This window comes from Herpailurus yagouaroundi, unplaced genomic scaffold, assembly GCF_014898765.1.
Source record: "Herpailurus yagouaroundi ecotype Mexico unplaced genomic scaffold, PumYag 162, whole genome shotgun sequence".
Lineage (NCBI taxonomy): Eukaryota > Metazoa > Chordata > Mammalia > Carnivora > Felidae > Herpailurus > Herpailurus yagouaroundi.
This window is the reverse complement of record NW_024412403.1, coordinates 11,886,175-11,903,207: the sequence shown is the minus strand read 5'-3', so window position 1 is coordinate 11,903,207 and position 17,033 is coordinate 11,886,175. Positions and strand designations below refer to the sequence as shown.

Sequence of the window (17,033 nt, the reverse complement as noted above, 5' to 3'; positions counted from 1 at the left end):
ATCTGTTTGGGTAAGGCTGGTTTCACAGTATACCCGAAACAGCATTCTCAGTGCACTTCTGCTATCCATGTGGAGCAGAAAATTGACCTTAAGAAACAGGGCCCTGGGGCACCTGGGTGGCTCAGTCAGTTGAGCGTCCGACTTTGGCTCAGGTCACGATCTCACGGTTCACAAGCTCAAGCCCGGAGTTGGGCTCTGTGCTGTCAGCTTGGAGCCTGGAACCTGCTTCAGATTCTGTGTCTCCTTCTCTCTCTGCCACTGCCCTGTTCATGCTCTCTCTCAAAAGTAAGTAACATTACAAATAAATTTTTAAAAAAAGAAAAAGAAACAGGGCCCTAACATGGGAAGCTGGCGGCAGAGCACGGAGTGGGGGCAGAAATGGGCCACGAGAGGGATGATGGAGGGAAAATAAACAGTGTTAAAGGAAACTGAGGGCAACAGGAGCACTTCAGCCACAGCCGATGTCCATCTATTTGTGAGTCGGACTACTTGCTACAACACGGATTTGTCTGTCTCGCCCACTGAGGGCACTCGCAGGCCATTTGCACAGACGCTTGGAGCGGCCAGCAAGAGTCGTCTGACCTGCACCATCTGGGCCAAGATGCACCGAGAACTCTGCCTCTCTTGTTGTTTCAGCTCTCCGGCTGCGCGTCAGGTCTACTTAGCGTCATGTGTCTCCCGCCCCAGGGTTTGGCTGATCCGCCCGTGTAAAATGGCCCCAAACGCGGTGCACAAGCGTGGTCTTGTGTTCCTGAGCGCGAGCAGGCTGGGATGGGCCTCACGGAGAGAACACCAGGGTGAGAGAAGCTTCCTTCGGGCATGAGTGATAGTGCAGTTTTGAGTTCAAGATTAATGAATCAATGATATTAAATGTTTTTCAACAGAGACCCACATCAAGCAAAATTATGTTATTGAGCAAAATGTGGCAGGGGCTAACCTAACCCTGGATTTCCCGGGGCGGGGGCCCCCCCCCAACGATTCGCTGATTCAGTGTTGGGGAGACTTCACAGGATCCACCTACCTTGAATACTGAGATTTGTATTTGAAAAACTTGTAAGTTTATGGTGGGGGGGGGGAGGGAAAAAAAGGGTGGGAGAAAATATTTGGGGCCTGTTCATCATGAAATTGAGGGGCAGGGACAATAAGTAAAGGCTGTCTTCAGGTATCAAAGAAAATATAAAGGAGTTCATTTTTTTTTTTTAATTTTTTTTTTCAACGTTTATTTATTTTTGGGACAGAGAGAGACAGAGCATGAACGGGGGAGGGGCAGAGAGAGAGGGAGACACAGAATCGGAAACAGGCTCCAGGCTCTGAGCCATCAGCCCAGAGCCTGACGCAGGGCTCGAACTCACGGACGGCGAGATCGTGACCTGGCTGAAGTCGGACGCTTAACCGACTGCGCCACCCAGGCGCCCCTAAAGGAGTTCATTTTTAATAAAGCTGAACTATCACAAAGACTGTTTTTAGGAAAATGGCAATGGGACGCGAAAGCCAAAATCGTCCCAACTCCCCCTAGGTGAAGATCTACTCCAGGTTTAAAACTGCAGACCCTGGGGCACCTGGGTGGCTCAGCTGGTTAATCGTCTGACTTCGGCTCAGGTCACGATCTCATGGTTCGAGGGTTCGAGCCCATCAGGCTCTGCTGACAGCTCGGAGGCTGGACCCTCCGAGGCTGGACAGCTTCGGATTCTGTGTCTCCCTCTCTGCCCCTCCTCTGCTCTCGCGCGCGCTCTCTCTCTCTCTCCCTCTCACTCAAAAAATAAAATAAACATTAAAATAAATAAATAAAATAAAATTGCAGACCCTGATTTTCTTTGGTGATTCTGCAAAAAAGCGCTGAGCCTATCAATCACTTCAGGCCTTTCCTTTGTTTTCAACCAAAGAAAAGAGAAAAACAATCACCAAAGTAGCTCAAGGGAGCGCCCGGCTGGCTCACTTGGTAGAGACTCTTCATCTCGGGGTTGTGAGTTTGAGCCCCGTGTTGGGCATACAGATTACTAAAACTTTTTTTTTTTAAGTAACTCAAATAATCTCTACTTCAAGTACTTTCTACTTCAACAGTGAAGAGAGTTGCCAAACTGCACAGCTGCTAACAACAAAATGTGATAACCTGTTTAGAGCAGAATAAAATTAGCATGTTTCTCCCTTAGGATTTAACAGGGTGTTACTGGAGATGGTCTGAAAGTAGCCCCAAACTTTAATAAGCTTTAAACGGAATCCAAATGAGAGTGTGATGACAAGAGAGAACAGGAAAAATTGGGATAACTTCGTAAGACTGGCAGAAGACAGGATTTCAATGAATTGAATCTAAAATGGAACGATGAAAAAACATGCTCCTGAGTGGGCGTTCTGATTGACAACCCCTCCGTCATGGAAAAATGTTGAGAACCTGAGTTCAGTGCATCCATGTCAAACCCCTGGGTGGGGTTCTTGCTCAAGCAGCCAATGTTACATGGCTTGGTAACATCAATCTTTCCGTCTTCAAACCTGCTACTTCATTATGTTGATACATGTCGAAATGTACATAATGGAAGAATTTAGCCTCTATTTTTTCATCAGTGGCAACAACAAAAAGAATATAAGGATCTTAGAAACAGTGTGTAAGAAGATAGAATGTTCTGGTAACACTGGTCTATACACAAACACCAAAAAGATTCAGATTCAACAGCCATTGAACCTGTTTGATAGGTTTTTTTATTTTTTATGTTTGGGAGAAAGAGAGAGAAAAGAGAGAGAGCATGGGCGCGGGAAGGGTAAAGGGAGAATCCCAAGCAAGCCCCACGTCAGCCCAACACAGGCTGGATCTCACTGAACTATGAGATCATGACCTGAGCTGAAATCAAGAGTCAGACACTTAACCCACTGAGCCACCCGGGTAGCCCCAGGGAGAGCTTTGTACTAAGAGAGTCGCATGTATTTTTAAATGATTTTGAAGGACTCTACCTTTTCTAACTCAATATCTGTAAGAGTGGATACTAACGTTATCATCCCACCCTTTTTTTTAAAGTGAGTAAACAAATAGAGGAAAATTAAATGATTTGCTCACAACTACAAAACAACTTCATGGCAGAATCAAGAATAAAGAAAACAGGAGCGCCTAGGTGGCTCAGTCAGTTGAGCGTCCAGCTTCGGCTCAGGTCATGATCTCTCGGCGTGTGGGTTCAAGCCCCACGTCGGGCTCTGTGCTGACAGCTCAGAGCCTGGAGCCTGCCTCGGATTCTGGGTCTCCCTCTCTCTCTGCTCCTCCCCTGCTCGCACTCTCTCTCTCAAAAATAAATCAACATTAAAAAAATAACGAAAACTGCCACTGTTTTCCAGTGATTTTCCAGCACGCTGTTCGTTAGCCTTCACGCTAGCATTTTACAAACAATGAGTATCACGTATTTCTCTTTATGTTCTAAAGAGAAACGGCTTCTTTGACTGGATCCACTTGAATAACTGGAAAAGGAACAAGCCAATTTTTATGGTTCGTTTTCTCCAACTGATTTAACAAGATTGGAATGGGTGAGAAGTAGTATTTATTGCTACAAGTTACAAGAGGGTGGAAACAAATAGTCTTACAATTTGTCGGAAGCAAGACAAAGTTTACTGACATTTGGAGGAAAAGACAGCAACACGGGAGGAAATAACTAAACAAGAAGGTATCTAGACAAAGGCACAGCATTCCACAACCGCTTCATACTCTGTGCACAGGCCAGCCCTCTCAGAGAGGAGGGAGGTTAAACAAAATAAGGCTTACGTTAGGAGCTGATATTAATACCGTTACTATTATTCTGCCCTTACAACAAAAGGTGCTATAAAATCCCTCTGGAGGAAGAAAAGTGCCACACAAAGCCTGTATTAACAAAGAAAAGCAAAAAAGCAATTAAGACCCAGCTATCCCCTTTGACATCCCTCAGAGGAATACCCGCGGTGCAAAAGCAGCGTTTCAAACTCTGCAAAAGGAGGCTTCGACTGGAACGTGGACTTTGAGGTTAAAGATACATTTTCCAGGAAGAGTTGAGAGCTAGCGCAAAGAGACCCTTGCAGTCGGTAACTAAGTGGAGGAAAGGCCTAATTTTTCACTAGGTCGTAATCATTCTCTTTGGGAAGAAGTGCTTTATCTTGAGACGAATGATTCCGGTTTTTGTGATATGGTTCATGCTTTTAAACTGCAGTTGGGTCACGCTTGATGCTGAATTATGTAATGTCGGATAATAACAGCCTGCCAAGAGAGAACCCCATTAGATCATTGGAGCGGTTTTTACAAGAAGCATGTCGCTGGGCTCCCTTACGGCCTTTTCCCATCAGCCGTACGACACTGAGCTCGTCTGATCATGTATTATCCTTTCTCAGATAAAGTCATGTTACAGGCATTGTTTTTTGAAAGAGGATTTCAAACTAGTCCTTCAGGCATTTAAAAAATCTTCATATAAAAGTCCACTTCTTTAATAAGGAAGAACAAACATTTTTCCTTTAAAAAAAAATCTCATTTTTAAGCCAAAATAACTTACAACTTGCTGAAATACCCTTTTGAACGGTTCAGTGCTTATTTCAGATACATGGAGCTATATTTTCTGCACGTCTTCAGAAATTCAAGATACTGAAACAAAACAGTTAACTCTAAGATGACATGACGATACAACGCTGGCTCAGTGACTAGGTCAAGGTCTAAGTCTTAAGGGATTAAAAAAAAAAAACTGATACCATCCCAGCTATATAGTTTTATACTATGTACATATTAACAATCTATTCAGTGATTTAAAAAAAAGACAGAAATTTCATAAAACTATTTCAAAATTCAGAGCATAAAAGTGTCGAGAAACAAAACATGTAATATGTAATATACAGTCTATCCCATTTGGCAATGTGTAAATTATGTTGAGAGAGAAAAACTTATCTACAAATAGAACAGAACCAAAGGAAATCTGATCTAAGAAGGGCTCTCAGGTCCACAGCTCTTCAGTTCTTCCAAATTTGTAGATCAGAGTGCTAGAAAGATATTAAAAAAATCATGAGGAAAAAACACAGGGAATGAGCAACAGTGGATTCATCTTCTAAATATGCTTTGACAGGTACCTCACTCGTTCCTCTGTTATCAATTTCTAAAAATAAAGACTGCAGGGGTGCCTGCGTCGCTCAGTAGTTCAAGCGTCTGACTGCTGATTTCAGCTCAGGTCATGACCCCAGGGTCGTGGGATCGAGCCCCACCTTGAGTTCCAGGCTTGGCGTGGAGCCTATTTGGGATTCTCTCTCTCTCTCTCTCTCTCTCTCTCTCTCTCTCTCTCCCTCTCTCTGCCTCTCTCCCACTTGCATGTGCATGCTCGCTCTCTCTCAAAATAAATCAACTTAAAAAAAATAAAAATAAAAATAAAAATAAAAATAAAGACTGCAATGGTGCTGGGTCTGAATGTGTTTGTTTTGTACAGCAGTTTGTTGACTTTGATGGAGAAGCTTGATTACACTTTATTAAAGCCTGGAAAGTTATTGGATAGGAAACTTGTAAGGCAAAGAGGCATTTCTTACAGTAGCAGGCATTAGGGCCCCTTTATATTGCTAGGATTCTACCACACCTGAGCTACAGTAACTGAAGAATCCTGAAACAGGCCATGCTGTAATTCTTCGTTCATTTAACATATAATTACTGTACCCTGAGGACTGGCTAGGCAGCAGGCTCTTGGCTAAGTGCCAGGAACGTATGAGTCAAAGCAAGGCAAAGCAATAATAGAGCTGAGAGCCTGAGGGAGATAATCAAATTCCAACAGAAAAAAAAAAAAAATGCTGTAAAGGCGAGGAACCTGATACCAAGAGAGTGAATTATAAGGAGCTGACCGTTTTAGAGCCGTCAAGGTCTTCCTGAAAAAGTGGAGAGTGAGCTGAGATTTAAACGAAGAGTGGGAATGGCCTGAGCGAAGTACAGGGGAAAAAAGGAGAGGAGCAGACAGTGGGGACACTCTGGGACTATAAGGTGAGTTGTGGGCACGCTGGATGTATTGGATTTGAAGTGTCAGCCACCCAAGAGGGGAGGAGTAGGAATCTGAACACACGGTTCAGGCGTGGAGACAGCCATCTGTGACTCATCAGAATATACGCAATAACTAGAGTCCTGAGCATGAAGGAGCTCACCTAGAAAGACAAGAGGCGTGGAATGGAGCCTTAAGAAACCTCAAAAGTCAGTGGCCAGTGGGTGGAGGGCCAACAGCAAAAGGAGGCAGAGGAAGGGTAGCCAGCCACGTAAGAGCTGTACTCCGGCACTTAGAGAGACCCAGCACACGGGAAAACTGGACAGCAACATGCAGAAGAATGAACCTGGGCCACTTTCTTATACCAGACATAAAAATAAACTCAAAATGGATGAAAAACCTAAATGTAAGACAGGAAGCCATCAAAAAAAATCCTCGAGGAGAAATCAGGCAAAAACCTCTTTGATCTTGGCCGCAGCAACTTCTTACTCAACACGTCTCCGGAGGCAAGGGAAACAAAAGCAAACATGAACTACTGGGATCCCATCAAAATAAAAAGCTTCTGCACAACGAAGGAAACTATCAGCAAAACTAAAAGGCAACCGACAGAACAGGAGAAGATATTTGCAAATGACACATCAGATAAAGCATTAGTATCCAAAATCTATAAAGAACTTATCAAACTCAACACCCAAAAAACAAATAATCCAGTGAAGAAATGGGCAAAAGACACAAATAGACACTTCTCCAAGGAAGACATCCAGATGGCCAAGCAACACATGAAAAAACACTCAACGTCACTCATCATCAGGGAAATACAAATCAAAACCACGATAAGATACCACCTCACACCTGTCAGAATGGCTAACGTGAACAACTCAGACAACAGATGTTGGCAAGGATGCGGAGAAAGAGGATCTCTTTTGCATTGTTGGTGGCAATGCAAGCTGGTGCAGCCACTCTGGGAAACAGTATGGAGGTTCCTCAAAAAACTAAAAATAGAACTACCCTACGACCCAGCAATTGCACTTCTAGGTATTTATCCACGGGATACAGGTGTGCTGTGTCAAAGGGACACATGCACCCCCATGTTTATAGCAGCACTATCAACAATGGCCAAAGTATGGAAAGAGCCCCACATGTCCATCGAGGGATGAATGGATAAAGAAAATGTGGTATATATATATATATATATATACAACGGAGTATACTCAGCAATCAAAAAGAATGAAATCTTGCCATTTGCAACTCCGTGGATGGAACTGGAGGGTATTATGCTAAGTGAAACTAGTCAGTCAGAGAAAGACAAAAATCATAGGACTTCACTCATATGACGACTTTAAGAGACAAAACAGATGAACCTAAGGGAAGGGAAACAAAAAGAATATAAAAACAGGGAGGCAGACAAAACAGAAGAGACTCATAAATATGAAGAACAAACTGAGGGTTACCAGAGGGGGTGTGGGAGGGGGATGGGCTAAATGGGGGAGGGGCACTAAGGAATCTACTCCTGAAATCACTGTTGCACTAGATGCTAACTAATTTGGATATGAAAAGAAAAGAAAAGAAAAGAAAAGAAAAGAAAAGAAAAGAAAAGAAAAGAAAAGAAAAGAAAAGGAAAGGAAAGGAAAGGAAAGAAAGAAAGAAAAGGAAAGAAAGAAAGAAAGAAAGAAAGAAAGAAAGAAAGAAAGAAAGAAAGGAAGGAAGGACGGACGGACGGACGGACCCAGCACAGAGGAAGCACACGGCTGGCTGATTACCTTGCCAGGCTCTGAGCAGAACGCATAGTTGATGCAGTAGCCACAGCCCGCATGAGCACAGGTCTTTACACGGGCAAGGTTTCTGTTCGCCCGAAACTGCCCTTTCATGTGCCACAAAGGGCTGAATCTGAATTTAAATTTGATCTCTAAACACTGCCTTGAGATGTTTCCATGAAAACTTAATTGTATCCCCAGAAGGGTGCTGGTCACGTGCCAAGAAACACAGCACAAGAGAGCAGAAACTGTCAAAACATCTTTCAAAATCATGAAGGTCCAGGCCACAGCGTGGTAAGAGAGCAGAGGACGGCGATCTCCCTAAACGGAGGAAATGGGGCTGAGAGTTCAGGGAGGCCAAAGAGGTCAAAGAGCTGGAGTTTGTGAGGCAGAGCACAGACAGCTGAAGAGACAGGGAGCTGGGGAGAGGCACAGGAGGCCCCCCTGGAGTCTTCTGCTGAGTACTGATCAGTAGACGAACGTGAGCAAAGGACCCAAGAGAAGGGAAAGAACAACCCCCAGAGCTGTCACAGGGCTGGGAAGACGTTCCAATCTCCTAAGCGGAGTGGACAGCCTCACGATACACGGACCATGAAATGTATCGCCTTAGTGAGGGGACAAATCAATCCTAGACTGGGGCTGCTCTCGTTCTGCCACCAAAGCTTACAAAAGCAAGACTCCAAAGGGTCAAACTGTTTCCACATGACCTAACTGCACCCAGGACAAAGCTCAAAAATATTTAAAGGGATGCCAAAATATCCAGCCCCCCACCAGCTGTATGCGAAGAAGCAAACAGGAGGAAAGAGACCCAAAATGAAGAGAGAGTAGAGATAATCAATAGGAACAGACTCAGAACTGACACAAGGAGATGACCATTGAAATAAGATATAAACAGGGGCGCCTGGGTGGCTCAGCTCAGTGGGTTGAGCATCTGACTTCGGCTCAGGTCATGATCTCACGGTTCGTGAGTTCGAGCCCCACATCGGGCTCTGTGCTGACAGCTCGGAGCCTGGAGCCTGCTTTGGTTTCTGTGTCTCCCTCTGTCTCTGCCTCTCTCTCTCTGAAAAATAAACATTAAACAAATTTAAAAAAAAGAAATAGAAATAAACATACTTCGTATGTTAAAGGAGGTGAAGGAGAGCATGAGCATGTGAAGAAGAAATCCGGAAAATCAAGCTAATGGAGACGACAAACACATGTCTGAGACGAAAGATCCACTGGATGGATGGGAGGAGTAGACACTGCAGAAGAGATCAGTGAACTTCAAGACGTAACAACAGAAAGTAACCCAAATGAAACACAGAAAGAAAACAAAAACAAAAACAAAAACCCCTAAGCATTAGTGAGTGTGGGACGACTTGAGCAGCCTGACATACACGTGCCTGGAATCCAAAGAGAATGGGATGGACAGAAAAAAAATCTCTGAAGAAACCATGGCTGAATGCAAATTTGATGAACACGAAGCCCACAGATCCAAGAAACTCAATGAACTCCAACAGAATAAATACGAAGAAAACTACATCACAGCACAGCATAATCAGATTCCTTAAAAACAGTGACAGAAACAAAGTCCTTCAAGGCTCAGATCTTCATGATTTTGGCAGGTGGGGGGGGGGATAAATTTATAAATGATGCCTAAAATACCTATCTTACCTTAAGAGACATTTGTTCTGAAATGCACAGGATCTGAGCTTCATTTTAGGGTTTGTTTTTAGAAGAGTGCCCCTAAAGAATACTTTTAATATTGTTTTATTTTTATACTTACTTTTAGTTGAATTCTAAAAACTTAATTAAAAAAAATCCAATCTCCTGACCAGGTTTTGTATATGACATGCATGATATGTATTAATTCTGATTTCTTGCTGTTTTTCTAAGTTTATTTCTTTTGAGAGAGTGAGCGAGCACGCAAGCACGAGTGGGGAGGGGCAGAGAGAGGGAGAGAGAGAACTCCAGTGCAGAGCCTGACACAGGGCTCGATCTCAGGAACCATGAGATCATGACCTGAGCCAAAATCAGGAATAAGATGCTTGACTGAGCCACCTAGGTGCCCCTGTTTTTCTTTTTTTAATAACGATTCTTGATACTTTTTTTTTTTAACAGGCTGTGGAAGCAGTAGTCTGGGCTCAAATCCCGGCTCTGCAATTACTAGCTGGGTGTCCAGTAAGCTCTGAGCCTTATTTCCTCATCCATAAAACAGGAACACCACCTGGTCCGTAAGTATTAAGTATTTAAGACACTTCAGTGGGAATTACAAAAGCAACATATATAAATCATCCATCTGAGCTCTCTGCTCATAGCAGGACCCCAATTAAATTGTTTTATGTAGGCCCTTAGACAACAGTGGAATTGTCACCTTTTAAAAGTTCTATACACTGTAATTGATTCAAGGGATTATATGTGTTCCATTCCGTATGTTGCTCTTAAAATGACGTGACATTTCTGTCAATGTTTTAGGTGTGATCAAAAAATTAGGCAACTTACCTAAAAAATATAAGTGCATTTTGAAAAAACACAGCTAGTCCTGGATAAACATCCGTATCTGCACATTCAAAGTAAAACGGGTTAGGAGATTACAAAAGGCGAACGGCAGTAACAAAGCATCTGTGCCGTTCATAATGACGTACTCTGTATAGTATAAAATACAGCTCTCATTCATCAACTCTAAGAAACCTATAATGAAACTGAAGTAGGAGAATGCCAATCTCATTCTCCCAAAACAAAGGATTGTTCTCACTGTGGATAACGGACCGTGAACTTAATAGGTTTTCTCTTTCACCCAAAGTTAACTGCCATGGTTTGAGCTTCACCACAAGTGCTGGGGAAGCAGCAGCTCGTCCCTTTACTTTCCAAGGTCAATACCGTGCTCTCCCCTAGCTGCGGGTTTGCTTCCCACGGTCAGCTGTCGTCCAGAAGCAGATGGTCCTCCCTCTGACTTATCATCAGGTCAACAGTCGCCTAACACTGGGTCACAATGTCTATGTCATTCCCCTCCTTTCATCTTGTCACATAGACGTTTTATCATCTCCCATTGTCACAAGAACAAGAAGGGGGACTAGTACAGGAGGTTTTAAGAGAGAAACTACACTCACATAACCTGTTACAATATACTGTTATAACTGTTCCATTTTATTATTAGTTACTGTGGTTAATCTCTTACTGTGTCTAATTTATAAATTTTATCATAGGTACTTAAATATAGGAAAATCATAGTATATTCAGGGTTCAGTCTTATCCACAGTTTCAGGGGGTCTTGGAACCTGACCCCTGTGGATAGATAAGGTGGGAGACTATAGAAATACCAAACGCTAGAAAGATACACATTAAATTCTTGATGATCTTGTACACTTATTTTCTTTCATGAATTCAGGAGTTTTATTGTGCAAATATGACAGATACAAAATGCTATAAAAATATACAAAAAGATATAAAAACATTATAATTCATCATTCTGTTTTTTCACCGGATCTCCTCTGGAGGAAACAGCTACTATCTTCAAAGGAAGAGAAAAAAAATTGGAAATTACTTGAAGTTTTGTGGATTTTTAACTTTTATGAAACTGTAACTCCTGATTAAAAATATGAGAACTGATGGAAAAACCTTCAATTTTTAGCTTTCAATATCATAGCAAAAAATACAGCAGCATGGTCGAGAGCTCCAAGTCTGAGCCAGATCCCTGGATGTGAATCCTGACTCTACCAGCGACTAAATGTATGACCATGGGCAAACTAGTTACCTTTGATATGCCTTAATTTCCTCATCTGTAAAATGGGCATTTTAACAGCACCTACCCCACAGAGTGTGAGAAATGTGTGACCATGTATAGTGCTTAGAACAGTGCCTGGCCCAGAAAGTGCTATATAAATGTTAGCAGCTATTATGATTAGTAATGGTTCAAGAAAAGCTGTATGGCAAAAGATCTGAAACATGGGTTAGAAATGCTCTCTGAAGTAAAAGCATATTCAGTTTATAAACAGAAAAGTGCATATAATGCACACTGCCGTAGAAATAGAAAGATAAGATCCATAACTGAGAAATTTCTCAATGTGCACTAGTTATCTTTTTAAAAAATTTTTTAAATGTTTATTTATTATTGAGAGAGAGAAACAGAGCACAAGAGGGAGAAGGACAGAGAGAGGGAGACACAGAATCTGAAGCAGGCTCCAAATTGTCAGCACAGTGCCCGACATGGGGCTCAAACTCACGAGCCGTGAGATCATGACCTGAGCCACGCCTCAATGTGTACTAGTCCTTTAAAAATTAAGACTGAATTGGGCCACCTGGGTGACAGTCAGTTAAAGCATCCGACTTCGGCTCAGGTCATGATACCGTGGTTCGAGAGTTTGAGCCCCACGTCGGGTTCTGTGCTGACAGCTCGGAGCCTAGAGCCTGCTTCAGATTCTGTGTGTGTGTCTCTCTCTCTGTCCCTCCCCGGCTCATGATCTGTCTCTCTGTCTCAAAAATAATAAATAGACATTAAAAAAAATAAAGTAAAAACTAAGATACGATCAACAAGGGCACAACCTTTACAAACTTAGTACTTCCCGAAACACCTTCCAGAAGTTATGATTTTTGCATATCTTCACAGTAGAAACTGTCAAGTTTCACCTGTTGCTTGAAGTAACTAAGTAGACTTTCCAAGGAAATCACTAATATCACTTAGAGTCAGGGATAAAGTGAACTTAAAACACACTTCCCTATATGATTCCATTTATATGACACAGGCAAATCTACAAATACAGAAAGTAGACGAGGGGTTGCGGGGCTGGTGGAGAAGGTAATGGGGAGTGACTGCTAATGGGTGAGGGGCTTCTTTTTGGAGTGATAAAAATGTTCTAAAATTGAATTATGTAATGATAGCACAAATCTATACTAAAAACACTGAAACATATACTTTAAGTGGGTAAATTACTTGATATGCAAATTATACCTCAATAAAGCTGTTTTTTAAAAAGTGCTTTCCTTCACATGAGATTCATACTAGAACTGCGTACTCCATTAGTATTTTTAATTAAATAAAATAACACCTTTTAGACATACTTCATGAGTGGTATTATTTAAACATCAGTTAACCACTATTCTCTTGTACTGACTTATTTTGTGCCAAGGGAAAGACAAAGATTTCCAAAGATCAAACTATGAGACTTAAGGGGTCCTATCAAGAGTATTAAAAGGTTGGCTGTGGGTAAGGACAAGGAGATGTGATAGTTCAGCAGAGTAATAGATTCCAGAGGGACAGGGATCAGAAGATCAGACGATACGTTAAGTGTTACGTGTTATCTGAAACAGATTCTCGTCTTTGGAGTGAAGGGAGAGAGCCAGTGAAACAGGTTGTTCTGATGCTTCTAGAAGCCCGTGCTGAAACTGGGTCCTGCCTTTCAACTCTACCCTAAAGGAAAGCTGTGGTGCCAGGAGTAGCCAGAAAACAGAACACCTGGGTGGAGCGAGCATGAATGTTTCTTCATAAAGACCACATGCAGGTTTTCAGGCTCGCCCCTAAAATGCTCCCTTGTACCTATGACTGAAACATTGCGGCTGATACTGGGGTTCACACCCCTTATCTGAAATACTTGAGACAAGGTATGTTTTGGAATTCAAATTTTTTCACATTTAAGAATGGTAACATGGGGCATAAATACCACATAGCCCCCGGCTCTGTTTGGACCAGTATCCACAATCAAATAGAACCACGTTCCCACAAGAAAACATCTGAATACTTATTCAATGGAATAAAACCATAAGGAGCCCCCTGTCAACTTAGGTCGGGTTTTGCTGCCAAGGTCATAAAAAGCCTTGACTTTCAGCACTCTGTGGATTTTAGAATTGTATATAAGGGACTGCGGACCTGTACAGGTTTCGCACTTTACCCAACAACTTCTGTATCTTCACACAGTCATATCTTCAAGCTAAGTGAATAGTTACACTAAATTTTACTCCAGGTAGAGTTAACAGACTAAGCCAAACCTAAAAGACACATCTGGGGGCGCCTGGGTGGCTCAGTCGGTTGAGCGTCCGACTTCAACTCAGGTCATGATCTCACAGTTCGTGGTTTTGAGCCCCACATCAGGCTCGGGGCTGACTGCTTGCTCAGAGACTGGAGCCTGCTTTGGATTCTGTGTCTCCTTGTCTCTCTGCCCCTTCCCGACTCACGCTTTGTCTCCCTCTGTCTCTCAACAATAAATAAATGTAAAAAAAAAAAAAATTAAAAAAATAAAAAAGACCTATCTGAATCTCTATGAAATAAAGGAGGAAGAAATACTTACTTTGGGTAACATATGCACCAAAAAGAATCCACATGGAAGCAATAAGTGACCCAAACATCAACATGAAACCAATGAACAGCCAAACACGAGCACCTGCATGAAGAACAGGCTTTATGATTTCGCTCATTTCTGCAGCTCCGTCCTAAGAATGCATAACACTGGAAATACTGTTAACCTCACGTATATTGTGCACGTCAAAGGCAGTCACATATTTGCATACACCTGCTGTAACAATTAACTGAATGACAATTTTAAAAACAAACAAAAGGGGCGCCTGGGTAGCTCAGTCGGTTGAGCGTCCGACTTCGGCTCAGGTCACGATCTCGCGGTCCGTGAGTTCGAACCCCGTGTCAGGCTCTGGGCTGATGGCTCAGAGCCTGGAGCCTGCTTCCGATTCTGTGTCTCCCTCTCTCTCTGCCCCTCCCCAGTTCATGCTCTATCTCTCTCTGTCTCAAAAATAAATAAAACAAACAAACAAACAAACAAACAAAAAACTGAAAGGGGTTAAGCCACACCCGGAAAGAGAAAAAAGGAACATTACCTTTCTACTGGCTAGAGAAACTAACAGCCTGGTAAACTAAACTAGGTGAACTTCTACGTAATTATATGACTAAATTGATTAACTGATTAATTAAACCCCCAAGCCATCATTAGCTTTCCAGGAAGAGTAACCTGGAATCCAAGAGCCATTGATTTTAAATAATGTTTTATTCGTGTGAACATTTATTCAGTAAACATGACTAAAATAGTACTTCTGGAAGTAACTTTAACTTTGTTAAGGACTTAAATAACACAAGCTTTTTTTCAAAGTGCATTAAAAACCTTCTGTATAATCATAACTAGTCCTATATAAAGAGACTGTTCTTTTCTGCTAATAAATCCCTCTTCTGCCAACATACATTAACGACTCGAAGGGCCTTTACCTGTTCTTCCTAAACAGCCGCTTTCATAGCTGTCACCTCTCACCTGAGCATTGGACACAGCATTTATCCTGGAACAACACAAAATCACCTAATAAGCTTTCATGCTGCTAGTATATTCACAGATATTTACATTCATTTAGAAGAGAAACATTTCCTACTTAAAGTCACTACCTGAATAACTGAACATATCTTTTAACTTCATGAATATCCTAGCGGAGAGAAATATTACATGCCTTGTATTTACCTAAACTACACCCAGAAGACAGACTTAATTTTTAGAGATTACTATCATTTGTCTCCAGAGATTACAAAAGACGGGCCAATTTTCTGATTTCTTTGACTATTTTAATTTATACATGAAGGACTCAGTGTGAGTTATAGTTTAAGGTTCTCATTATAATCAAGAATTGAGTTTCTGTGCTAAAAGTCAAGTGATGTTCTCTGAACCATTTCTCAAACTCAGACATTTGGTCTATCTGTAATTAGTAGGCCCACTTTATTCAGCTTAACATTTTTGTTAGAGTAAGGTGTGTTTATAGTAGAAATGTAGCCTTTTCTTAGCATCTTTACTGGATGTAAGTATTTCCATCTTCAGCAATTTAACTTTTATAACTCCTCACAGTATAAGGAAATTATATAATCTTAACACAGTTTTTAAAATTAATAAAAGACATCCATGGAAAGTTTCCAAACCCTTTCATGAAGTGAGATTTAACAGATAAACCCACAAATGATTTAATAAAAAAGAAAAGCCATAGAGCAGTCTCATTGGAGGCCAATCCTGCCCTTCCCCCAGCTACTGGCAAACACAGGTAAGCAACACATTAAAAAAAAATTATACTCCATGTTAAAAGTTGCACGTGTTACAATACTGAAGAACGATCCACTATGAAAAAATCTAGAAATGTAACATTTTTTATTACATCTAAGATGCCACTCATCTTTTAAGATGCACGATTATTTTTTTTCACCACCAAGAGAAAAAAGATTATCAACTGTAATTATAAGATACCACTGACTATAAGAAGCACCCTGATACTCAGATACTCAAATATAAAAAATATTCTTGGTACTGATAAGTACTAATTGACCAGTTTAACAACATTATAAGGAGAAAAATCACGCTATAACCTTTATGGGTGCTAAAATGATAGTGATTAAATCCAACACTCATTCTTGACAAAAAAATCTTAATACAATGGGGAAAAAATATATATCTTTATGTTAAAGATGGATTCGTCGCCATCGATTAAATTAAAAGGTTATCCCAGACAGCAGTAAACTATAAGGAAAAAATGTTTTTAGGAAAATGATCTTGAATTGAGAATTACCTTCATACTTACATGAAGAAAGCCAATGTGGAAAACACGCCACATGTGTGAAAGGCGTGGTTCAACTGCTCTGGCTTTGGGTACACCACAGCAGCGTCAATCATTATCCACCAACCTGTAAAAAACTTGCAAGAGAGTCCAAGGCATTAGACTAACGCTAATCCTTCGGCTTGGCATGACACTTGATCTTTAACATTCCTGTATTCCTACAGACCATACAATATTTCTAGATTGAGCTCTGGATGTTGAAGTAGAAAAAATAAGAATCACTTGTTTACTTACTCTTGGTAGCATATGAGGTGAAGTTACCTAATCAAATCTGTGTAAGATTCTGAAGTTCTCTCAGTGCAAGATAAAGCAAAAAATTGTTACATGGGACGAATTAGCCGCTTCTTTCATCCCCCATAATTCTGTGCACGGAAGCTCTCTTAACTAACCTCTAGCTAACCAGATCCTGATTACCTGACATGTCTCATTCTCTCTAGAAAACATTCCTTTTTAATATGCCCGCGCTCTTTTGCTTCCACAAATGAGCTGTGTGCTTACCAAGGGTCAGTTATCATGTCTCCAGAACTATTTAAGCCTCTATCGTTTTAACCAATCATGTAATCTCATTAAATACTGTGTAACTGACTGAACAGGAAGGAGTAGGTCAAATGTGATGTTTCTATGTAAGCTACGCTGAAAAGACTTAGAGAAGTTGCTAAAGAATTCCACAGACATGGGGCGCCTGGGTGGCTCAGTCAGTTGAGCGTCCGACTTCAGCTCAGGTCACGATCTGGCGGTCCGTAAGTTCGAGCCCCGCGTCAGGCTCTGGGCTGAT

The 17,033-nt window shown here is 41.5% G+C and overlaps 1 protein-coding gene across 5 annotated transcripts in view; it reads right to left on the bottom strand.

Annotated features, from left to right (window-relative positions):
- Positions 1 to 3,500: 3,500 nt before the first annotated feature.
- Positions 3,501 to 17,033, bottom strand: part of TMEM50B (transmembrane protein 50B) — a 34,654-nt gene continuing 21,121 nt past the window's right edge. For 2 of the 5 annotated variants that reach the window (XM_040484016.1, XM_040484017.1), the window contains exons 3-7: positions 16,223 to 16,335; positions 14,880 to 14,947; positions 13,957 to 14,049; positions 10,178 to 10,235; positions 3,501 to 4,971 (exon numbers count right to left, since the gene is read on the bottom strand). In XM_040484016.1, the coding sequence (XP_040339950.1) occupies positions 4,926 to 4,971; positions 10,178 to 10,235; positions 13,957 to 14,049; positions 14,880 to 14,947; positions 16,223 to 16,335 (378 nt within the window). In that variant the 3' untranslated portion in view covers positions 3,501 to 4,925. Of the gene's footprint in view, positions 4,972 to 10,177; positions 10,236 to 11,031; positions 11,187 to 13,956; positions 14,050 to 14,879; positions 14,948 to 16,222; positions 16,336 to 17,033 lie in introns of those variants that run through there. The other 3 variants (XM_040484014.1, XM_040484015.1, XM_040484018.1) reach the window with 2 other exon arrangements.